At 48.1% G+C, this 25546-nt stretch overlaps 1 protein-coding gene across 1 annotated transcript in view; it reads right to left on the bottom strand.

The window, feature by feature from the left end:
* LOC147751528 (glioma pathogenesis-related protein 1-like) overlaps window positions 1–25546 on the bottom strand; it is a 961356-nt gene that overhangs the window by 231427 nt on the left and 704383 nt on the right. The window contains exon 4 of the mRNA XM_086920012.1: window positions 17807–17895. Coding sequence (XP_086776138.1) covers window positions 17807–17895 — 89 coding nt within the window. The remainder of the gene's footprint in view (window positions 1–17806; window positions 17896–25546) is intronic.

The following is a 25546-nucleotide window of genomic DNA, read 5'->3' as shown; positions in this document are numbered from 1 at the left end:
TTGTTTAAAAAACATTTTTAATTCCCCCTTGGACATACATTTGGTTGATTCTATTTTCATTTTATCTTTTTATGTCAATTGGTTTTGTGTTTTATTTTTTCCGCCTGATCGATGGTCATTATGTCAAAGAAAGAACAGGAATTCGGTACCTTAAAGGAACATTGGCCCCTCTTTCCTCCTCACATTCAGCACACAGACTGAAACGAGAATTGAATACAGTCAACATTACTGCTTGGCCTGTCCTTGATGGGATTGTGTGGGATGCGGTTAGATTTCAAATACATGGCTCCACTGAAGTGATTAATGTTCCGAATGTGCTTAGAGTAAACATGGGGGATGTGATTAAACAAAATATACGTTCTGATGATTGGGATATCTAGGCCGTAGAAGCATTATTCTCTGATGTAAAATATTATGCAGCTTTTGATGCTGAAGACTTATATTTAGATTCTGTTAATTATGGTGATTTGTTTTGCTTCCAACATTATGGTAATCATTTTCTCCATAAGACAAATTCCAGGAGGGTTGCTGTGAATTACACGCAGTGGGAACACTGCCCAGCCCCATTAATAGGAAGCTCTAGTACATTTCTGAAAAAGTACAGTTATTTTACAGATTTTAATCAATCGAGTCCTGAGTCATTTTACTTCAGAATGACACAAAAGTCCATGTCCAAAGTTAGACTTACCGATACAAAGTTGCTGTATTCAAAGTCCTTTCTAGACAAGTTGGCTGTAGATGGCTACGAGTTCTGGAAGGGAATAATTGACCTTAAATCGGTTTGGGGTACCAAAGATTGGCAGGTACAAGGCACTGAGGCTTTGCACCGTGCATGTCTCATCCCGAATCACATGTTGTTTCTAAATTCTACTATTTCCCAAACAACATGCTTTGGATTGGCTACTTCTAAAAAATTAAATACACTAATTATCCCCGAATTAGAAGAATATTCAGGTTGGGGTAATTTTTCTGATTTGTCTATTCGTGAGATACAATCTCTATTACACAATTCGTCCTTTAATGTATCCAGTTTGGATCCAAAGGGTTGGCTGTTGTGGCAAAGAAGTGCTGATTCTTGCTAACGTCGCTTTCTGGGGTTGGCTGAAGGGTTCACACAAGTCAGACCAGATCCCCGTTTTGAAACTGATTATACTGTCACTACTTACTCTGTGGGGAAACTATGTCAGAATTGGTTACAACATTCCACGTTAGCTGCAGTTAAACTACATCTGTCTCAGTTAACTGAAAATGTGGATTTAAATGATTTTATAAAAGGCCTGACTAAGGGTAGATCTAAACGGTGGATTTATGCAGTTTACAATGAAATTTGGAAAGTTTCTCAAATTGAGGCTGCTAAGCGCCTAAGGGCAATTGACCAAGCAAATTTGGAAAAAAGTACTTGCAGTTGTCGATAACAGTATTAACATGCTTTCTTCCCGAATTTACACGTTGAACAATATTGTCTCTTCTGTTGTTGACATTGTGCATGATGAAGTGTCCGCATTATATCATGGTCAAAATCAATGGCGTTCTGTTATGCAGTTTGCTTGGACACTACAGACTCTGAAAGCTGGTCGAGTGCCTTGGAGTTACATGAACGTCTCATCACTATTTGCCCCATTTAATTTGACTGACAAGCAGCGCATGCTTTCCATGCGAGATGCATCATTTTCTATGTTACACATTGAAAAATTAGAATCTTTGCCCTTTTCTGTAGCTGAGGCGGCTGCTGCTACATGGCTTATCTATGGTATTATTACTTTACCGTTTGCTCTGTATAAATTTACAAATTGTATGCGATATATTGCTATAGGGCGATATGAACCACTAGGCAGTGCTTTCCTACACGAGACATGGTCTTTACCATACACATACAGATGTCTGAAGGAAGGGCAGGAATTGAATCTGAATGGTGAAGAATGCACACAGTCGCCTGACCGTTCACTGATATGCAGACACATCCAGTTGCATGGTTCTTGTAATCAGGACCGGCCTAATTTAGCCTGTGTTTTAAAAGGCACACCGGTTCCTGCAATAGTTCCCACATTCACTTTATTGACTAACGGTAGTTATTTACTTTTGAATAACGAGGAGTGTTGTGGGTTAATGGTCGGTATCGCCTATGTGGTTACTGTATCAGAACGTGTGGTGTGTTGCAAGAATGTGTTATATCCACCCACGCATGGGAATTCAGATGTTTCCATCTGGCCGCGCATCCCAACCTTGAGAGCGGAGTTCAACGGTTTGAGCCGAATAAGAGCCCTTTTGTCTCAAAAAGAAGTGGCCCTGAGCTCGGCCCGTGAAACTTATGTCCTTCACATAGCTAACACACGCACAGAGGTGCAGGCACTTTTAAATATTGACTTGCCGTTTCATTTCTGCGAGCTGGTTCATTAAATCTTTAATGCCTCCTCCACGTCTGGACTCGCACATTTTTTTAAATTGGTTAGCAGTGGTCTCGTGACTACGTTTGAAAAAGTATTTGGTATTATCCCTGCGTTCTTTCATTCTATATTCGCAAGTTTGTTTGGCGGATTCCCTGTTTTCCTGGCTTTGGCTGCTGGCGTTTTGGTGATATTTTGCTTTATAAAACATGGATGCCCATCCTGCGCAAGAAGCCGCTCAGCCCCTTCTGACACTGTTTCGCAACCTGATGCTTGATTACTATGGCACCTTGCCGCTTGCGACTTTAAGCACGGCTTTTGGATTATCATTTCGATTTTCCTATTTCACATGTGTCCAGCCTGTGTTTCATTGCCTGAGCTGTGATTTCGACCGGCCATTGATTTGTATCTCTGCTTAACGACTTCTCCTGACGTCGATTTTGATCAGCTGATGAGCCCCGTAGTTGCTCACGAGTTGCTTTGTTCTGGCGAAAGGGTTATGGCCGTGGCAGCGATGCATGGACTAATGGGTCATTGGGACATACCCGCAGCGGCGCATGACTTTCTAGCACATAGCGTTCTCGAGAACCCACTGAGTTGTCCTCTGATGTTGCTAGAGGATTCGGTGTTGGAGGAGCACGTATGTTCTTTCCCATTGCTAAATTGGATGGCTGAACTGTTTTCGGATGATGACAGTGATTTCATGTTGGAAGCTGTGGCTGCCTATTTTGCATATTCTATCCACCCATGCGTGGCTTTGGAGACTTTCACTATTATGGCACGTGACTTTTTAGCAATTCTGAATGGTGCCTTTTCTTTTACGAACATTCGACTTTTATGTGTTCTGGGCCTATGATTTTATAATTGGCCTCAAGTTCAAGATTTTTATATTTTTGTGTGGCCACTATAGGCATTCATACATATTTTGTATTATTGATTTTTATATACATCTACATACATTTAGCGTGGCCAGCGACGGCTCGTGGAGGGAGTTACGGTGGGGCAGGAGGGTGGGGAGGGGGAGGGGCAGGGCGGAGGTTGCTAAAAACCGGCATATGGATAATTGCAGGTAAGTAAACAATGTATTTAATAAAACGAATTTCGTAGCTCGCAATGCATTGCATTTTGCGATGCAAGGCGCACTACGAAATTTGTTTTATTAATTAAATTGTTTACTTACCTGCAATTATCCATATGCCGGTTTTTAGCAACCTCCGCCCTGCCCCTCCCCCTCCCCACCCTCCTGCCCCACCGTAACTCCCTCCACGAGCCGTCGCTGAGCGTGGCTCAATATTGTTGAACTCTGCTTTCATGTTTTGCCTTTCTTATAGTATTGGCTTTTTTTTTTTTTTCATTTTTGACCGTCCTCGGATCATTGGGGGGTGTCATATGGTTACTGCGTTTCTATATATTGTGTTAAGTTAGCATGAGTTTATTAAATGTTTAAACAACATATTTTCCTTCGGCTTCAGTTTGCACACGACACCTAATTGTTATTGTAGCTTTCAACCTAGACGAAAGATGTGATTTATTTGAGAATAATATGTTATTGCTCTGATATCAGTTGTGCTTGGTACACTTGGTACAACTGTCTGCACACTGAGAACTGCACCCTCTAAGAATAACCTAACACAAGGTTGCTGGAGGCCTGATCCTCGCACCACATTAGACATAACACAAATAATGTTGCTGCCAACATTGGGCTCTACGCGGGTTTAAGATAGAGTTACAGGGAATGAATCAACACACTTGATGCTTCGCATGCAGAGAGCTGGTAGCTGTTGATGTGATCTTCTACTACTGACATTTAGAGGTATGGGCCCGCCCTGCTAAAAACCCAAATGAGACCTTCTTAGATATAATATAGTATGCTAAATAGGGTGCGCGAAATATAGGTGATACAGATTTCTATAGATGTTTGCATTATAATATGCTATCACCGTTTGCTTACTATGGATTAGTGACTATGCTGATAACTCTGATTTTTATAATATGTATGTTGATATTATATAAGATACTGCGTTTGAGAACTTTGCATTGAAAAATAAATCTTTCAAACTTGCACGTGTGTTCTTTGACTCCCAGTTTTGGTTTGAAATGATAATATAACGAAAGAGTGTTCATGTGTTCCACGATACCTGAGGTACACTAAGTTCATGTTCTGGATTGTCTAAGTCATTGGGAGTTTGTTATGACCAATGAGACACTGTAGCTAGCTAGGTAAGGGGACTTCTGATACTAAGGTGAGTTTTGGGTCATCCTAATTCACCCAGGTTCTAGATCTCTGTGCACAGTTCTGTGGGAGAACGGAAACCCTGCAACACCAGAGACTCCAGGAGAGACACTGTTTGCTGCAGCTGTACCAGCAGACGCTGACATTGACTCATGATGAGAATGTCATCCAGATAAATTCTAAGCCAGACGCCCTCCGATCTGAGACACTCCCCCATAGGCTTCATCACCTTGGTAAAACACCATGGAGCGGAAGACAGCCCGAAAGGAAGGGAGGCGAACTCGAAAATCTGGGAACCCCACTGGAACTCCAGAACTGCAGAAAGCGTCTGTGAGGGGGGAAAACCGGGATCATAAGGTAAAGGTCCTTGAGGTCTAGGAAGACCATCCAGTCTTGTGCCTGCAGCAAATCCCTCAGGAGGTGAATGCCCTCCATTTTGAAATGGTGGTAAATGAGCCACCCGTTGAACTCCCGTAGGTTTATTAAGGGGCGGTAGTTTCCATCCTATTTCTCCATCAAGAAAATGTTGCTGAGGAACGCCCAGGGTGCAGGATGGAGGGGGTAAATGCCCCTTTCCACAATACCTCTGTTATCTCTCTGTCGAAAAGTTTCCTCTGCTCCCGCGTGACAGTTATGGGTATAGGGCAAAGGGACTGAGTAGCTAGGTCGGAATACTCTATTTGAAACCCTCTGACAGTTAGTAGAACCCAAGCGTCGGAGGTGAGCAAAGACCAGACGTGAAAAAAAACTGTAGTCTGCCTCCCAACTTCACCTCTCCCAAACTCTGGACTCTTACCTCGCTGGTTGTTATAAGAACCATCTCCGCGTCCTCTGCCACTCCGGCAAAGGGGGAAATTCCTGGTCAGGTAGAAGTTCCCGAATTTTTCCGGGTCCTGGTACTGCCCTCCATGAGACTCGCCCTGCTTGAAGGAGGCTCTATTGTAAGGGTGGCCGGCTAAGCGCCCCCTGCCACGACCTGCTGCGCCAAAAACATGCGGGGTGAAGATCCGTTTAATCGTCGTTTTGGCTTTGTCCAGAGAGTTAAAGGTGTTAACGAATTTACCTAATTCTTTCATGAAGGGGACTCCGCAGAGATTGCCCTCTGCAACTGGACCCGCCTCGGAGGTGCCCAACTCCCCCTAGCTTAAGATCTATTTTTATGAGCAGGGATCTGCGACGTTCTGTCGATATTGCCACATTGGCGTTCCCTAAGCAAATGATCGCCCTCTGTGCCCAAGTAGAGAGGGTGTCCGGGGAGATCAGAGGACCCGAAGCCTTGGCGTCTTCGGCCATATCTAGAATTTTTGCCAAGGGGCCTGCCGTGTCAAAGAGCTTATCTTGGTATGCTCTCCATGAGCGATCAATGCCCTTTTTTGGATCGCTGATTAATTTCTCTAAAAAGGTGGACATCTTAGGATCTACCTCGGGTGTAACTGATACTTTACCTTCTAGGGTAGGTCTCGGGCACTCTACTCAAAGGCAGCTCCTTACTTATTGTTCCAGGGGTTTGCGCAGTGTAGGCTGCCACCTTGGTGGCTGGAACCACCTGCAATGAGTGCAGTGTATAATAGGTCATCAGGGTTAAGATCTTCTTCCGCGGCTGTAGCGAATCCGTCCGAACCACGCTGATAGTAAAGGCGGAACTAGATGACTCGCTACCGCTTGGAGGTAAACGCACTGAATAGTGCGCCCGATCCACTAGCGGCGGGAGGCCGCACCACGCAAGAGCCTGAGAGAAATTTCTACGTCCGCGAAGGAGTGAACGGCGCTCCAGCGGCCAAACCTGTGAAAAATAAAGCGCCGTTAATGCGCAATAACAAGTTACACAATGGCAATAACAAGTTACACAATGGAAATAACCCCACAAGTTGCTGAGTAGGTAACACAGTCAAATTTCACACATTTAGCCAACAGTATGACAGGAAAACCAAAGTCACTCATCTTGATGCTGCTGGAACAGCGATGAAATAGGAAGATAGAGCATCCGCGGGGGAAGTTATAGGTCGTCCTCACGCAGGATTGGCTGCCTCTGTTGGACTTTTTTCTATTTCCATTTTCCCTGTGCTCATGGGAAATGTCGTTTTTCACATGGATTGTGGTACTTTGTAAAGCTGCTGGAGCTAATAAATGGGAGAAAGAAAAGCCTAATCTGAAGCCTCCGGTCCTTCCATAGAATCTGGCCCATGTAGACCATTAAAATATTTTCAGGTATTTCTTGTGGGATGAGCAGGGCATGCATTTGTCAGAAATGTGTTTTAATACCAAGATCCATAATTCTGCATGACTGGCTGGTTAGACAGAGCAACAGCTCTAAATCCAAACTACTTTTTATTTCTCATGACCCGCGTTATTCGTGAATGTAGATATAGTTGTAAACATGTTTCAGCCATTTTATGTAGCATGCACTTTCAATGCTGGCGAATTTACTTTTCATGCCTTTCCTATATTTCCATATTGGTATTCATACTTTGGCATATTTTTCTCCAATTGCTGCTTGTAGGCCGTTTCAGATACTGAAATTTAGGATGCCGGATTAAGAGAAAACGGTAGAGGTTTCTGTCTTCATGCATAAAGACTCGAAAGGTCAGGTTAATATGTGAGGCCTTCTACATATTAGCTGCCAAGAGAATTTACTCCCAAAACTACTTACTAACTGTACAGGACTGCTATCTAAACATGAATAAAATGTTACTGTTTCAGAAAGTAAAATATGAACACATTATGTCCATAAACGTGAATTGCATATAAGTAACTTGGTCTCTACTACATTTTATATGTTTTATGTATTGTGTTTCTTACTGAGCATTCTTATCACTGTAAGTATCATGTGTTAATATCACCCAGTTTAATATCACTCAGTTGTCGTCCATTGGCATCGTGGAGGGCTGAGCCAGACTTACCAGAACGCATGAAAATAAGGTCACTCCATATGGTTAATGTGATGTGTAGTTGGCAGGATCCAACACAAAGTGTAGTCTGAATCACTTTTTTGGAGGTGTGTGGTAAGGATTAAGTATGGCAATGTTGGAGATGTGTGTTGTTTATTTGTGGGTGAGGACTAAGGTTGTAATAACTTGCTTGGATGTTTCATCAGTTGTTTGTTTGTGGAGAGGTGTAGCTCACTGGTTAGAGGCGGCAGACCCGAGTGCAGGGAACGGCCCGGGACCAGGGTTCGATTCCCGACGCGGCAGGGTCTTGGACCAGGATCAGCGGACTGATAATTCTCGCATCGGTGCCTACTCCGACCAGGGAGCACACTCGGCAACTCTGGGCATTAGCTTGCCTCATCTCCACAACGGCCCCACACAAACGCCGGGGATGCCTGGTTTCACCTTGGAGACCCCCAGGAGGGACTATCTCACAGGGAAAGCCAGGACGGGTTCCCCAGCGGTCTATAGCGCTACGAGGCCTCCGGGTAGCAGTGCGCTTTATAAGACACAACAATTTACAATTTACAATTTAAGCATGTCTGTGCCTAGGTCATGAGATGCTGTCTGGACAGGCTTGGATGGGCGCCATGGCCTCTCCGACTCCCTATCCCTGTCGGAGGTCTGGGGGGGCTCCTCTGGGTCCACTGTAGCCACATCATCCGGAACACCAGAGGGCTCCCCCAGAGCCTCCTCTGGTTTGCTGGGTGGTGCAGGGTATTGGCCTCCAAGAATGCCTTCTTGAGGTGAGCAAAAGCGTCTGTGTCCACTCCCGCATCGTCTGGAAGCTTATGTTTGGGTTCCACCATGCTAGTGGAGGGTTGGCCTGGAGGTCGGGGAGTTTTCCCCGACAGATCTTCCCTCTGGTCGAGGGGTTGTTGACATTGCGCTTGTTAAAGGTCAATTTTCTTCTCCAATGGCACAACCACTTGGGACACTGCCTTGAGGATGGATGAGTCCATGACCAGACAAAAATGGTCATCTACAGGCAGGCACATGACCTCCTCCTCCTCCTCCTCATAATAATCTTCATACTCCATAATGGGGACACCCAAGCTCAAATACAGAAACAAAAAGGGGAATCAATATAGGGAAAACCCCCGATAATAAAGCACAGAGCGTGCATTAATAGTGGGTACAGGCCTGGGACCAAAACCGCCCTCTTTATTTAGAGGGTATTGAAATACTTTCCAGGGCCGGTCCCTTCTAATAAGCCACAGTCTTACCCGCAATACGAGTGTTCAGGCTCCAGGCAGGGGCTCTCTATTTTGATTAATTAGCCCAAACACAGTAAACCAAACAAAGATCTTCTTCCGCGGCTGTAGCGAATCCGTCCGAACCACGCTGATAGTAAAGGCGGAACTAGATGACTCGCTACCGCTTGGAGGTAAACGCACTGAATAGTGCGCCCGATCCACTAGCGGCGGGAGGCCGCACCACGCAAGAGCCTGAGAGAAATTTCTACGTCCGCGAAGGAGTGAACGGCGCTCCAGCGGCCAAACCTGTGAAAAATAAAGCGCCGTTAATGCGCAATAACAAGTTACACAATGGCAATAACAAGTTACACAATGGAAATAACCCCACAAGTTGCTGAGTAGGTAACACAGTCAAATTTCACACATTTAGCCAACAGTATGACAGGAAAACCAAAGTCACTCATCTTGATGCTGCTGGAACAGCGATGAAATAGGAAGATAGAGCATCCGCGGGGGAAGTTATAGGTCGTCCTCACGCAGGATTGGCTGCCTCTGTTGGACTTTTTTCTATTTCCATTTTCCCTGTGCTCATGGGAAATGCCGTTTTTCACATGGATTGTGGTACTTTGTAAAGCTGCTGGAGCTAATAAATGGGAGAAAGAAAAGCCTAATCTGAAGCCTCCGGTCCTTCCATAGAATCTGGCCCATGTAGACCATTAAAATATTTTCAGGTATTTCTTGTGGGATGAGCAGGGCATGCATTTGTCAGAAATGTGTTTTAATACCAAGATCCATAATTCTGCATGACTGGCTGGTTAGACAGAGCAACAGCTCTAAATCCAAACTACTTTTTATTTCTCATGACCCGCGTTATTCGTGAATGTAGATATAGTTGTAAACATGTTTCAGCCATTTTATGTAGCATGCACTTTCAATGCTGGCGAATTTACTTTTCATGCCTTTCCTATATTTCCATATTGGTATTCATACTTTGGCATATTTTTCTCCAATTGCTGCTTGTAGGCCGTTTCAGATACTGAAATTTAGGATGCCGGATTAAGAGAAAACGGTAGAGGTTTCTGTCTTCATGCATAAAGACTCGAAAGGTCAGGTTAATATGTGAGGCCTTCTACATATTAGCTGCCAAGAGAATTTACTCCCAAAACTACTTACTAACTGTACAGGACTGCTATCTAAACATGAATAAAATGTTACTGTTTCAGAAAGTAAAATATGAACACATTATGTCCATAAACGTGAATTGCATATAAGTAACGCACAAGTTACTACTTGTGTAACGATATATCTGTAAGAGACATTAGTTAGTGATAGATTCCTTACCTTAGAATATCCCCAGGCGTCAGACTGGATCCGGAAATTTTTGCGTAGCAATACCCCTGCGCGCTGTTAGGCGTCGTCTGCGGCTCCGCGTCCGTCGTCGGCGTCGTGAGCGCCGGGATGACGTCATCGGAGTATATAGACGGCGCCCATGCGCGCTGACGTCAGTTCTGATAACACAGCTTTTCCGCGCCAGATACGCAGAGCCATGATAGAACTAACACTGGTGCCATTGAAACTAGGGCCCTGAAAGGGGATGACCTTAACCCTAAATATCGGTTCGCAGAACGGGGAGGATGGGAGGGCGGTAAGGAATCTATCACTAACTAATGTCTCTTACAGATATATCGTTACACAAGTAGTAACTTGTGCATCTGAAAGAGACACGTTAGTGATAGATTCCTTACCTTAGAATAGATACCCCAGCAATACCAACCCCGGTGGTGGGTCTGCGAACCAATATCACACCAGAAAGTCCTGGAGGACGGAACGGCCAAAGAAGCCATCCCTCCGGACATGACTGTCCAGGCAGTAGTGTCTTGCGAACGTGTGCAGCGAGGCCCACGTGGCTGCCTGACAGATGTCCTGCAGGGGGACACCGCGGCCCAGGGCAGTTGTCGTTGCCGTGGCCCGAGTGGAGTGAGCCCGCAATCCAGCCGGGGGCTCCTTCCTCGCCATGGAATAGCATGCTTGGATGCACAAGATGATCCACCTGGAGATGGTCCTCTTGTGTACAGCCTTTCCCTTCTTCGCGCCCACGTAACCAACGAAGAGTTGGTCATCCACCCGGAATTGGCGAGTGCGGTCCAGGTAGTAGGAGAGCGCACGTTTTGGATCCAGACGGTGGAGCCTCTCCTCCTCTTTCGAGGGATGCGGAGGCGGAAAGAAGGTGGGCAAGGTGATGGACTGCCCGATGTGGAAGGCCGTGACAACCTTGGGCAGAAAGGAAGGTCGTGTACGCAACACTACCTTATCAGGATGAACAGACAGGAAAGGCGGAGAAGAAGAAAGAGCCTGGAGCTCACTCACCCTCCTGGCAGAGGTGATGGCAACCAGGAAGGCCGTCTTCAGCGTAAGGAGGCGAAGAGGACAGTTATGAAGTGGCTCAAAGGGAGCACACATCAGATAGGTGAGAACAAGGTTCAAGTCCCACTGGGGCATCACGAAAGGAACAGGAGGGAACATGTGTGTGATGCCCTTCAGAAATCTACTCACTATAGGGGACTTGAACAAAGAAGGCTGATCAGGTAGCCTCAAGAAGGCTGAAAGAGCAGAGAGGTACCCTTTAAGAGTGCCCAGAGCAGAGCCCTGCTGGGCAAGGGAAAGAAGAAAGAGCAGCACTTCCGAAAGGGGTGCAGAGAGGGGATCCACAGCCTTTGCTGCGCACCATGCCACAAATCTATTCCACCGGCAGGCGTATACCGACTTTGTGGAGGGACGCCTGGCTGCCAGAATGATGTCACAGACTTCGGGAGGCAAGTCAAATGGCCTCAACTGCCGCCGCTCAATCTCCAAGCTTGTAGGTGGAGACTGGACAGGTTCGGGTGCAGGACCGTCCCCTGCTGCTGCGACAGAAGGTCCTCCCGAAGAGGCAGACGAATCGGGGGATCGACTGACATGCTGAGTAGCTCGGGATACCAGTATCTTCGAGCCCAGTCCGGAGCCACAAGGATAACTTGGGCCCGGTCGCGCTTGATCTTCTTCAGCACTCTGGGCAGAAGTGGTATAGGCGGAAAGGCGTACAACAGGCCGCAGCTCCACTCGCGACGAAAAGCGTCTCCGAGCGAGTGCCGCCTTGGAAACTCCAACGCGCAGAACTGCTGACATTGCGCGTTCTCTTCTGTGGCGAATAGATCTAACCAAGGCTCTCCCCACTGTCGAAAGAGACCTTGCGCCACGTCCGAGTTCAGACGCCATTCGTGATCCATCATGCACCGGCGGCTGAGTTCGTCCGCCCTGGCATTCAGAGAACCTGCCAGGTGTTGAACCACCAGAGTCACGCCCTGATGTTCCAGCCACTGCCAGAGGCGCAGAGCCTCCTGGCAAAGGGTCCACGACCCCACACCGCCCTGTTTGTTGCAGTACCACATGGCGGTGGTGTTGTCGGTGAACACTTGCACCACGCTCCCCCTGACAGAGGGGAGGAATGCTTTCAGTGCAAGACGAATCGCCCGCAGCTCCAGAAGGTTGATGTGGAGCCGGGACTCCGCCGGAGACCAGAGGCCTCTGATCTCCGCCTCTCCCATGTGGCCTCCCCAGCCCTGGAGGGACGCGTCCGTCACAACTACGTGCTCCGGCTGGGGTAGAGAGAGGGGTCTGCCACAGACCCAGTCGCGATCCGTGAGCCACCACTGCAGTTGTCTCGCAGTGCCCTCCGAGATCAGGACATGATCGGACAGGTTGCCCTGATGCTGGGCCCACTGAAACTTCAGGTCCCACTGCAGAGCCCGCATCCGCCACCTGGCGTGACGCACCAGAAGGATGCATGAGGCCATCAGTCCCAGAAGCCGCAGCGTCAACCTGACCGAGACCCGGGATAACGGCCCGAAGATAGGAATCAGAGCCTGAATATCCCGAACCCGCTGCTCGGGTGGGTAGACCCGAAACTGCGCCGAGTCGAGAACCGCTCCGATGAAAAGGAGCTTCTGAGAGGGACACAGGTGTGACTTCGGCACATTGATGGAGAACCCCAGCAAGTGCAGGAGGTCGGCCGTAGTCTGGAGGTGGCTGACGACTGTCTGGGGCGAGCCCGCCTTCAACAACCAGTCGTCGAGGTAGGGGAAGACTGACACCCCTTGCCTGCGCAGATGGGCTGCGACCACCGCCATCACCTTCGTGAACACCCGTGGGGCGCTGGTAAGGCCGAAGGGGAGCACGGTAAACTGAAAGTGCTCGTGGCCTACCGTGAACCGCAGGTAACGCCGGTGGGCCGGCAGGACGGGGATGTGGAAATAGGCGTCCTGCAAGTCCAACGCTACCATCCAGTCTCCTGGGTCCAGGGCAGCCAGGACCTGAGCCAAAGTGAGCATCTTGAACTTCTCCGTACGGAGGAAGCCGTTGACGTTCCGCAGATCCAAGATAGGGCGTAGGCCCCCTTTGCCCTTCTTGGGTACCAGAAAGTAGTGGGAGTAACAGCCACGTCCTACTTCTGGCCCAGGAACGCGCTCGATGGCCCTCTTGGCCAAGAGGGCCGAAACTTCCTCTTGCAGAAGTCGCAAGTGATCCCCCGACACACGGTGGCATTGAGGTGGCATGGATGGAGGGGAAGACTCGAAGGGGAGGGAGAAACCCCTTCGGACAATTTGCAGCACCCACCTGTCCGAAGTGACTGTATGCCAGTGGGAGAGGTGATGGCGAACCCTGCCTCCCACAGGCGTCACATGGGCCTGAAAACTCGGACTAGGAAGGTTTTGAGGCGGGGGCTGCTGAGGGAGGTGTGGACTGGCCTCGCCGCTGGCCCCGACCACCGCCACGGCGGTTCCCACGGCCGCCACCGCGTTGCTGAACATTCTGCGGCGCGTGGCTGACGGTCCGTGGTGGGGCGCCCCTTCCGTGGCCACGAAAGGAGCGAAAGGCACCCGATTGCTGGCGTGGGGCCGCAAGACCCAAGGACTTGGCCGTGGCCCTGGAGTCCTTAAAACGTTCCAGCGCATGGTCTGCCTTGTCGCCGAAGAGGCGACGGCCATCAAACGGCATGTCCAGGAGAGTAGCCTGGACATCGGCCGAGAAATTGGCGGACCTCAACCAGGCGTGGCGTCGAACCGCCACCGTCGTTGCCATCGCCCTGCCCAGTGAGTCCGTGGTATCCAGCCCACACCGGATGGAAAAGCGTGCTGCATCTCGGCCGTCCGCAAGGGTTTGGCTGAGTTTAGCCCTGACCTCCTCAGAGCATTGTGGCAGCACCTCCGCAACCGTGTCCCACAGAGTGTGGGTGTAGCGGCCCAAGAGACAGTTGGTGTTCACTGACCGGAGCCCTAGGCTCACAGACGAGAAGACCTTCTTCCCGAACTGCTCATATCTTTTGGATTCCCGATCGGGCGGGGCCGTCGGGAATGCGGTCTGGGAAGTGGAGGCCTGGATGACCAGGCTCTCGGGGGTGGGGTGGGTGGACAAAAAGCAAGGGTCGCCCGGTGCCGGGCGGTAGCGTCTGGCCACGTTCCTATCCACAGGGGGACCTGTGGCGGGCTTGGACCAAGTGCCCAGCAGAACGTCACACAAGGCCTCATTGAACGGCAGAAGGGGCTCCGCGGAGCCGGACTGCTGTTTGAGTACCTCAGTGAGGAGATTAGTCCTCACGGCCGCGACGGGGAGCTCAAGGTGTAGGGCCTTAGCTGCCTTCGTCAACACTACACTGTAGGCAGAACCCGCCTCCGAAGCCACAGTCGGGGGCGACGTAAATCCAGTGTCTGGCGATGTGTCAATACCACTGGCCTCCCCAAGCTCATATGTCCAGTCCTGATGAGACTGGCAATCACGTGCCAGAGGGTCCTCGGACCCCTCCCACTGCTCCTCGTCACCCAGCTCCTGGAGACCAGGATCAACAGCCAGGGCCTCCTCGTGGAGATAGAATTCTCCGACGGCCGACGGAATCGGCGCCCAGCGGCGCCCCTCCGACGCCTGAGGCGGACCGTAGGAAGCATTGGGGTCGGCAACCACTACGGCTGCCGGGGACGACACCTGAAGGGACGGCGCCGGTGAGGTCGTAAGGTCGACCGGCGAGGTCCCGGATCCGGAGCCGGATCCAGCGAGGTCGCGCGGCGCCGGGACCGAAGTCGCCAGCGGCGCCGGGCCCGAAGTACCCGACGTCGTCGGGGCCGAAGCGCCCGACCCGGAAGGACCTCCAGACGGAGCCGATCGGCCCGAAGGCGCCACGGGAACCGACTGAGGAGGGAGGGCCCTCATGGCCATGAGGTACCTCTCGACCTCCTCCTGCGACGCGCCGTGCCCAGGGACCCGAAGGTGTGGGGCAGGCGGCGACGCTTGCGACTCCCGCGGAGCCGCGTGGGCGGTGTCGCCCGAATCCCCGGTCGCATCGAGCGAGCGACGGGGCGGGTCGGAGGACCGATGGTGTCGCTCCGACCTCTCATGCCTCTTACCTGAGGACTTGGATCCAGACGATCGGTGACCACTCCCGGAGCGTCGATGACTCCGACCTCGCGACCTGTCCCTCGACCTCCCGTGGGACCGGGACCTGGAGCGGCGCGGGGCCGACTGCCTCAGCTCGAGACGCTTGCGGGACCGCTCCCGCCTAGCCTTCGACGTCAGGGCCCGGCAGTCGTCACAGGTTCGATCGTCGTGGTCGAGGCCTAAGCACTTCAGGCACCGGCGATGGGGGTCCGTGACCGACATGAGTCGGCCGCACTTCGAGCAAGGCTTGAACCCGGGCATCCCTGGCACCGATAGTCGAGAATCGACTAAGTAGAGGATCAAAAGATCAAAAAAGTTTTCAGTCAAAAAGTGACTGGGGGTAGAGCTTCTTCCGGATCTGCGCTAGCTGGCGCGGAAAAAAGAAGAACTGACGTCAGCGCGCATGGGCGCCGTCTATATACTCCGATGACGTCATCCCGGCGCTCACGACGCCGACGACGGACGCGGAGCCGCAGACGACGCCTAACAGCGCGCAGGGGTATTGCTACGCAAAAATTTCCGGATCCAGTCTGACGCCTGGGGATATTCTAAGGTAAGGAATCTATCACTAATGTGTCTCTTTCAGATTTGGTCTCTACTACATTTTATATGTTTTATGTATTGTGTTTCTTACTGAGCATTCTTATCACTGTAAGTATCATGTGTTAATATCACCCAGTTTAATATCACTCAGTTGTCGTCCATTGGCATCGTGGAGGGCTGAGCCAGACTTACCAGAACGCATGAAAATAAGGTCACTCCATATGGTTAATGTGATGTGTAGTTGGCAGGATCCAACACAAAGTGTAGTCTGAATCACTTTTTTGGAGGTGTGTGGTAAGGATTAAGTATGGCAATGTTGGAGATGTGTGTTGTTTATTTGTGGGTGAGGACTAAGGTTGTAATAACTTGCTTGGATGTTTCATCAGTTGTTTTAGGTGATTACTGCCTTGCACATGTATACATTTGATAAGCAGCTGATAGTAGAAAGTGTTTTGAATGGCTTAACAGCAAGGTAGTTTCATAATCGGAATTAGTTGGGTGTATGTTTTGTGTTTGGTTACAGTGTGTACTGTTGTAAGGTGGTGATATCTGAGCAGCAAGCCCTTAACTCAATTGTGTACTGTTGTAAGGTGGTGATATCTGAGCAGAAAGCCCTTAACTTAATGTACCATGCTGCTGGCTAATAATGGTTAGTTATAAAACAGAAGGGTACAGTTCTACTAGTCTCTGAGGAGTGGCTCAGAGCAGCCATTAAAAATGACGGTCTACACCAACAAGGGAGAAAGCCTCGTAGCAGTGGAATATTTCACCAAACAGAAGCAAAGATTCAGCCCTGTTTCTTACTTTTAATAAAATGCTCATGTTTCACGATTTCATAAACTTAGAAAATTGGATAGTGTGAATTGGAGTAAACAATTGTGCGTTGTTTTGATTAGATTTTCATGAAAGACAAACTATAAAAATGTATTCTGCTGCACAACACTTACATCCCTTTCATCTACACTCAGAGAATGCTCACCCTGCACACTCAAACACCATTGACTCTTCACAGTCACTGTGACAATTCACTGGCAGTCAAATACTGCTCACCCAACAATCACACAGTGCTGACATACCTCTCACCCAACACTCACATTTCTCTCACCCTCCACCCACACCTCTCACCCTGAACTTATACCACTCATCTTGCACTTGTACTATTGACATACGGCGCTTACACAATTCTCATTCTGCGCTGATCACACATCAGTTACCATGCATTGAGGTACTTTCACCCTGTACTCAGACACTTCTCAACCTTCATTCATGCACGACTCACCCTGCACAGAGTACTCTTACCATTATTCCCGCATTCATACTCTGCTCCTGCACCTCCTATTATTCCATAGGCGAAACTTAATGCATTTACCAATCCTTGTTGTATATTATCTTTTTTTAATTATTATGTTTCCTTTGACTTCACTTGAGGTGCCCAGTTAGATGATGATATTCCTCCTGTTTCCTTTTGTAAAGCTACTGCTATAAAGTGTTTAATTGGCACCGTGACGTTGTGCTGTCTGCAATTGGAGTTCTTGGTTGGGTGATATCTGTCAATTTCACAACAAATATTAGTAAAAGGCATAGCACAATTTGAGGGCTTGTTTTTTTTTAAATCACTAGAAAACATCCACCTCAGTGAACGTTTTTAAAAAGTACATTTTTATTGCCAGCATATGGTTGCCACATTTAAGTGACAGTGTGTATTTTTTCCTTTTTATTTTTGTGGCATATGCTTCCAATAAACAAAATTAACCAATGCACCACAATGGCCAGGCCAGACATCTTCTCTTTGTGAATGCTTGTTTTGGGGTTTTGCTGTTAAGGCCAAATAAGCTGTATGAAGTGACTCCAGGGTCTTTTCAAAAGACAGACTAGACGGGAGGCTCTTGACTGACTCGTTATGAAGCCAGAGTCTTAGTATTATCGCAAATATGTAAACTAAAATGGTGGGTATAATAAAATATACAATGACTTCATTAAAGCTGGGCAGGTTTTTCTGTTTTTCCTAATACCTCATTGTTTCAACCTTTCAGAAAAATTTAATTGTACCATACTTACTGCACTGGCGGTCATAACAGTAAGGAAATTCTTTTGGGCATTTGGAGCATGGAGATCCTTTTTGATAGGGATGCATTGGATAATTACCCCTGCAAAGCAAAACAGAAACATTACACCATTAAAGAAAAGGCTTTGTTTATTTATGCTTTCTTAAATCACAAACCACAAGAACGTTTAAGCACCTCCTCATCTTCAGTCGTTATTGCATTCCTTACTATGTAAGGGAGTGTGCCCATTCGCTCTGACAATCACCACTCTAAAGGAAATATTTGCCACTTCCTAGTGTGTGATTTATCTGTGGCTGCTTGAGCACAATGTTCACAGGCGGCAGCGTACAGTGTTGATTGGGCAGCTGCTCGAGCAGCCCACATTTGTTTTCTGGAGCAGCTGTTCCGGTACCACACGATTAAATGATTGCCTTCTGCTGAGCGAGAGGTGCTCCAGGGACGCAAGAGAGTTTAACCCCTTTGCAGTGGCGGCAATTCCGCCGCAGCGCTAGGGGGGGGGGGCGAGCGGCGCTCGCATGCTCGTGACGGAGCCGCTCCGTCACGAGCCGCGGTTGAGCTGTGCTCGTGACGGAGCGGTTCCGTCATGGCCCCGCCCGCTCAATAGAACGCGCCGCGCAGGCGCGGCAGCAGGGCCATGACGGAACCGCTCCGTCATGAGCACAGCTCAGCCGATGCTCATGACAGAGCGGCTCCGTCATGAGCATGGGAGGGGTTAATCTCGATGACTGCTCGATCGCCTGCATGTGTGTTTGTTCTAGCTGCTGCTGCCTGTCGCATGTTAACTGGACAGGTACCCAAGCGCCATATGCGACTGGGTAAACTTGGGCACTGTATACTTATATAATTGTGAGGTTGTTTGAGCTCATTTTCTTTCGAAGCTATGAGTCATACGAGGCTTTTGCAGATACCTTAATTTGCGTTTCGAGGTAGACGAAGCTCTATGGAGCCATACCTGGCCTTTGTGCACTGGGTGTTACAGAGGCTCTTCCCACTGGTTCTTTTTAGAATTGATGTTGGGTGTTCACTGACTGCAGCTTTCTACCTTTTTAATAGGTCAAGCCTATAATGGCAGCGGGCATGCGCTGCTTGCTCTGAAAATGAAATGAAATGAAATGAAATGAAATTGTGTTTTGTAGAGCGCGTTACTACCCTGAGGCCTCGTAGCGCTGTAGAACGGTAGGTTTTGTTAGAGGTTGCTGTCTAGCTTAATGGAAGAGAAGAGTTTTCAAGTTTTTCCTGAACTTTAGTAGGTCGGGTTCACAACACTCTGCGAGGCATGCAGTAATGGAGTATGCAGTGGAAGCTTCGCTCACTCTCCGCCCATGTTTTTAATGGGCTTGTGTCATTGGCTTTCATAAATGCTTCTTCTGATTGATTATGAGGTTTGTTAGTTCCTCCTTCTTATGGCTGTGTTATCATTTGTACCCTCCCATGGCTACTGGCCCCTTTACTTCGAGTGTTACACGTGAGAGAGCGCAATTTGAATGCAAAGTATATCGTAGCCATATCTAGACGTATATGTCATAAGTGTAGGAATGAAACGCATATCGTAATGTTAAGTTGGCGATTATAACATAAAAGCCAACGAATGTGATAACATGGTATAGGAAATGTAAATGTATTTACATGTTAAAATGCATTAGATTTAGAAGGCCCGTATATATGATGGGTAATGTAGAAATGCTTAGGAAATGTAGAACGTGCACAGTAGAATTCGTGTACGTGTGTAACTTAAACGGAGAAACGTGGATGAATGTATAAGGAACTTACATGACGATGTAATCAAGGAGAGTGCATAAGTTATACTCTACGCAATCGTATTCTATGTAATATATATCCGATGTAAAATGTATTCAAGTATAACTAAGTCTATTTGCTAAAGTACGAGTGTATAAATGTATGCCAAAGGTTATACTGTGTAGAGGGTTTCTGTAGGAATGTTGGAAGAGTTTAGGTCATTTGTGTTTGTAACCTAACTGGTCAAGAGTGCGAAGGAGCATAGTCAAATGTATGTAATTTAGTGGGCTTGTAAAAGTCGTAAATAGCTTGATGTGGACGTGAGAGCCGAGAAGTCTGGTACTTGTTAGATTTAAGGTGACAATACCGGACGGAGCTTATTGCTTGAACGTGAGGAGAGACACTTTAAATGTGGACTATGTTTTGACAAGACCATTCACAGGACCTAGCAGGGTCAAGTTAAGAGACATAGAGTTAAAGCCTTGTCTAAATTCATATGATACTCGATCTGAAAGGATCAATAAAAGTCGACGATGAGATGATGAAGATGACATCTAAGAAAAAGGTCAACTTAACGAACGACGCAAGGAATGGACCAATGGAAGAAGCAGGAAGTTGACATCATCGGGGAAAGTCCGTGGTGGACGTCAAGGGGCGTTCCACCCACACTGTGATTGTGTATTTTAGGGACAGCACCCCGGGGAGGAGGGCAGAGCAATTAGCATTAGGCTAAGGCGAGAGCGAAGACAAGGGTAGATGCCTTGAGCAGATGTGCTGAAACATCAGAGCGCAAGGGAGCAGTAGGCCGAGGACCCTTAGAGAGCGGATGGGTAGGCAGACAGGGTACTGCTTCTGAAACTTAAGATTTCCTTTAGAGGCTAAGAGAGTTTGAACTTCTTTGGGAGTCAAACTGCTGACACCTTTTTAGGGAAGAAACTTGCGAAGTAGGGTTGTCACGTAGCATAGAGTAGGGACAGATTAACTTGATGATATTTTTTATCTTACTGCAGATGACGCAGAAGGAACCACTTCACATCGAAGCTTAAACAGCTGATATTGTGGCTGATTTTGTATTTTGTATACTTTGAGATTTATCCTGAGTGGATTGTATCGCATTCAAATTAACTCTATATAAAACTCTTAAAACTTTATCAGTTGTAAGTGGTTCTTCAGAGTGGCGTCAGTCAATGGGGTTTGTCTAACCAATGCGGGGGTGGTCTTTTCCTCAATGACAGATACGAGCGGTCCAAACAGATGAATGGGATTCTTTATTAAATTTATCATAATCATAAATTGATATCAAAATCTCATTCGCCGCAGTTGGTAGCAGAGTAATGATGGTTATCTTCTTGAGGAAGACGACCTAGGCCAGGTTAGTTTACCCCAAGGTCCCTAGTCATCGTCGACCAGAAGAAGAATCGCAGCCGAAGACGGTGCTGATGGTGCGTCGAGAGAAAAGCAGCAGAATCGGTCGAGAGTGAGTATAAGGGTCATGCGTTGTAAGATTGCGGTGTTTTATGTTGTTCCTGTGTTGTAATGTCAAGCGGAGTTGAATGCCTGTAGTGTGATTGGGGGAAGGTTGTGAGCGCGCGCAACCGGATGAAATCTTATGTCCAGAGGACTTAAGTGGTTCGGGTGTATCGAACACCCAGAGTAATTTGTCTACCATTGAAAGGGGGTCATGAGGTACCATTGATTTCCCGACAGACCGATGATAGGGGGAGCGTATGTGTGAGTGAATGAGTAGCGGACGCTGGTCGTACGTTTACTGTGTGTAAGTAACCTATCAGTTGAGGCAAGTGTCCGACCGTAAGAGGAAAGACGCTGTGCCAGTTGAGGTAGCAATTACAGTTAGACTGTGGCCGTACAGTCAGAGAAAAGTGATCGCTTGGACGGAAGTAGTCATTTTTCAGTGTATGAATGAAAACGCATGTGACATCGTGAAACGAGTTGAGAAACGAGGGAAGCTGCTGAAGAGACAAGTGACGTCAGCATAGAGCCGCGCTGAGATTGGTCGGTTGGCGTAGAACCGTGCTGGGATAGGCTGATTAGCGAGAGTCGCACAGGGATTGGTGGTTGTTATCAAGACGCAAATAAGTAAGAAATATCGTACGTTATCAAAATGAAGTGTTTTAAGGGTTTAGGAAAAATCTTTAAAAGGAAGAGGAGAAATTTATATGTCGGAGAAGAAGCTCCACCAGAAGGCACACCAGCATATCATATGGCAGTAAATGTAGGCTTACACTCGATATTATGGATTTCCGAGTGGCACAGGCTAACAGAAGGGCAAAAAGAACTGGCGTTTCCAAGATTTGGAACGTTTAAATTAGAAGTGTTGAACCAACTGAAGGCGACGATGCTTTCAATGAGACCTCTACCGAGGCCAACACAATTTGAAGCTCTTGGTGTGTGGTTTAGAACAGCACACGAAAGGGGCGTAAAGAGGCGCCAAGAAAGAGTGAGAAGATCGGTAAAGGCAGTGCAGGATGCTAAATGGGACGAGGAAGCCAAGAAATGGAGGGTGCAGAAGATAGAAGCGGACAAACTGTTCACCATGATAGAGGCTACGGGAGAAAGGAAACCTATAGAACAGGAAGATGAGGAAAGCGAGTCGGAGGAGGATCTGATAGAGAGGCTATTGACAGACAGACCACCTCCATACAGCGGTGAACTTGCGAGTCCCATATTACCGCAAACGGACGGAGCTAGGTGGGGAGAATATAAGTCGATCCCAGTAACCGAGTGGGACGCTAATAAGACTGAGGAAATACCCCAAACTAGTTCTGAACAGAGAGTAGTGGGAAGATTTGTGGTCCAGAAGGTGCCGGAGACGCAATGCGCTAGGTCGTACCAAATGCCGGACGCCTTGCAGGTTCCGGTTACCATAGGCCCTATTGTGTCAATCTACAACCCGGAAGGGGTCCAGCAGGAGGAACAGGCACGATGGGACAATGAAAGAGCAGAAGAGGAGAATAGGAATGCCACAATGAATCCCCACAGGCAAATACGAGCACCAATAAGTCGGAGTACACCATTAGATTCCGCAACGGGTCCCAGGGTAGAACAGGGAGGTCGAAGAGGACCAATGGATTTGAGGGGTCCTAAACCGAAAACCCATAAGGAATTAAGGGAATACCTGAGAGAATGGGACGCTGCCGAAGAGGCTCGGAATAAAAGTTTAGAAACGGGATCCGAGTGGAGAGAGCAGGATAACAGGATTCTCTCTCATTGTGGAGCTGGTGAAAGCAGCCCCGAGTGGGAGAGAGGAAGTCAAGAAAGCAGAAGAGATACTTATCCTACTGATAACAGCAATAGGCTAATGTGCGAAGATAGAAGTGCAGGGTGTGGCGAAGTGCCTCGCGTCACCTTCAGTGAAGGGGAACATAGGACACAGGAGTACCGGAATACCTTCAGGTGCACACACCATGCCCCAGGTGAGGATGTGAGACACTGGAATCACGGAAACATGGAGAGTCGCGAAGCGTCTCGACATGCATCCGGGGATAGTGGTCGGAGTCACGAAAACATAGGGAGTCGCGAAACGTCTCGCCATGCATCCGGTGATCACGAAAGAGATCACGGGAACATGGAGGGCCGTGAAGGACCCTATCGTTTATTAAGCGACACCAGACAACAAGCAAGTTATAATGGGTTAGAACAGAACGGTGGATCCTATCTCACACCTGGAGAAACCGAGCCGAAAAATCGGAACGTAGGGTTGGGGGACGGAGCATTATTCCACCATACCCCGCGCAAAGATGGAAAGGCTTGGGATCTAGAGGGGTGGGAACGAAGAGAAGAGGGGAAGACTCCTCATAACTCACCTGTGCTCAGGCGTAGGGCACATAGTGGAGGTGAGAGAGATATGAGAGAAGAACACAGAGCTGAGATGCTGAAAGCGGAAATAAAAGCAAAACGGCTTGACGTAATGAGTTTGAAGGCAGATCTGGATGAATTAATTGATGGTACAGTACCATTAGAGAGATTAGCCTCGTATACACCAGATGAGATACTGTTCCTATCCAAAGATATTACTCGAAGAGCGAGGTCAGCTCATGAGAACTTATCTAATTTGGCAAACAGGTACATGGTAGACCTGTCACGAACTAAGGCTTTACAGAGTAACCATAGGCTAACTTGCACGGATCAGGATTTGGATGATCGCAGAACGATCGCGCTGAAAGTACACATAAGGGAATTGATCGTAAGTATCAGAATTTGGAGAGATCTGGATAGATGGGAGGAAAGATGGTCCAGAAAGGGCTCCGTTAGACGGAGTGTGCTTGGGGAGTCCCAGGACACAGGCTTGATGCGAATGGAAGCCTTCCCTTTGCGAGAAATCGCGAATGGAAGCTACGTTCACATGCCCTGGAGTAGGGGGGATTTGGCGGCATTCACCAATTCCTTCCCAAAGCTTAGAGATAATCCCGTCGAGTGGTATAAGCAGGTAGAGAGATTCGTGAAGATCTCGAAGGTACTGTGGATCGATTTGAACACACTGTTCGATATCGTAGTACCCGGAGACTTGTGGACGGCGTGCAAGCTTAGTGTCGAATGGCCTAATTGTGAGCCTCCGAGAGATACCCGGACGAATGGTCCATCAGTTAGAGTCATGGAAAAGTACGAGAGGGTAATAACATGGCTAAAGGAGAAAGTGCCGGTGCAAGACATAGACTGGGTAAAGATAGATCGAACTACTCAGGAGCCGAAAGAGACAGTTCATGAGTTTTACGAGCGATTGCTGAAAGCATTCAAGCAATACAGCGGGTTAGATGTGATGGATCCCAAGGATATAGGACAGTTTGTTTCAAAGTTTGTCCTCGGATTGAGACCAGAAATATGCCTAATGATCCAGCAGCATCTGATCTGTTGGCAGAACAAACCTTTAGACGAGATTCTGAGATACGCAAGGTACTGTAGTGACGAGATAGACTCTAAGGCAAAGAAGCTTAAAGAAAAGTTAATGCTAGTGCAAATGCAAGCTGCTGGAAAGGATAAACAGCGGCAACAGGGAATAGGGACGCAAGCAAAGAAACAGAATAATCAGAGCAGAGACGAGGAAGAAAGACCGAGACCGAGAATGGATATCGCGACACTGAAAAAGACAACAAGATGCCATCAGTGTAATGAGGTGGGACACTGGCGACGCGAGTGTCCTTACAATGTTGAGTCAGGAGAATTAGAGCAGGAGGAGGAAGAGGTTCAGAACAACGTGGTTAAGGGAGCCACAGTCCCGAAGGGCAAGTTTGTCAAAGGGGGGACTCAGACTCCTCGAGCCCCGTTTCCTCAACCACCTCGCATCTCAAACGGAGGGAAAACCTACAGACAGATGCCATTGTTTGTAGGAGGAGAGGAATGCTACTACGTTGATCCTCTTACAGGGCAGCGGGCGAGTAGGGAAGAAGATTGTACTCTAGGAGCCGCCTTGGAGGTAGATCAGAGAGGACCATACGTAGAGGCTGAAATAGCGGGATGTCCTACAACCTTTTTGGTGGATACGGGGGCCACTCGATCCACGTTGAGATCGGCGGTAGTCCCGGGTCTGCCAATATCAGGAGAAACGGTACAGGTGGTAGGAGTTGCGAACAAAAGAATGACAAATCCCTTGACCGAATCAGTGTCAGTAAGAATAGGGAATTACAGTGACGAACATCAGTTCGTGATCTGCGATTCTAGTCCTGTGTGCTTACTAGGGAGAGATTTGCTGTGCAAACTGAATTGCACGATACATTGCACACCTGAAGGAGTAGAAGTACAGACCAATGATGAGGACGCTGATTTTAAAGTCGTAAACTCAAGGGAGTGTGTGGAACTATATCCTACCTTGACAGTGGAGGAGCTTCCACAAGACTTGAGAGAGAAAGTCTCAGCTGAGGTATGGGATTTTACTGGGGAAGAAATAGGATTGATCAAAGGAGTGGAACCGGTAAAAATCTTGGTAAGACCCCATGCTGAGTATCCAAGAACACCACAGTATAAGCTAACGCCAGAGACG

This window comes from Lissotriton vulgaris, chromosome 1_1, assembly GCF_964263255.1.
Source record: "Lissotriton vulgaris chromosome 1_1, aLisVul1.2, whole genome shotgun sequence".
Taxonomy (NCBI): Eukaryota; Metazoa; Chordata; class Amphibia; order Caudata; family Salamandridae; genus Lissotriton; species Lissotriton vulgaris.
The sequence above is the reverse complement of the archived record's forward strand: the minus strand, read 5'-3'. Positions and strand labels throughout refer to the sequence as shown.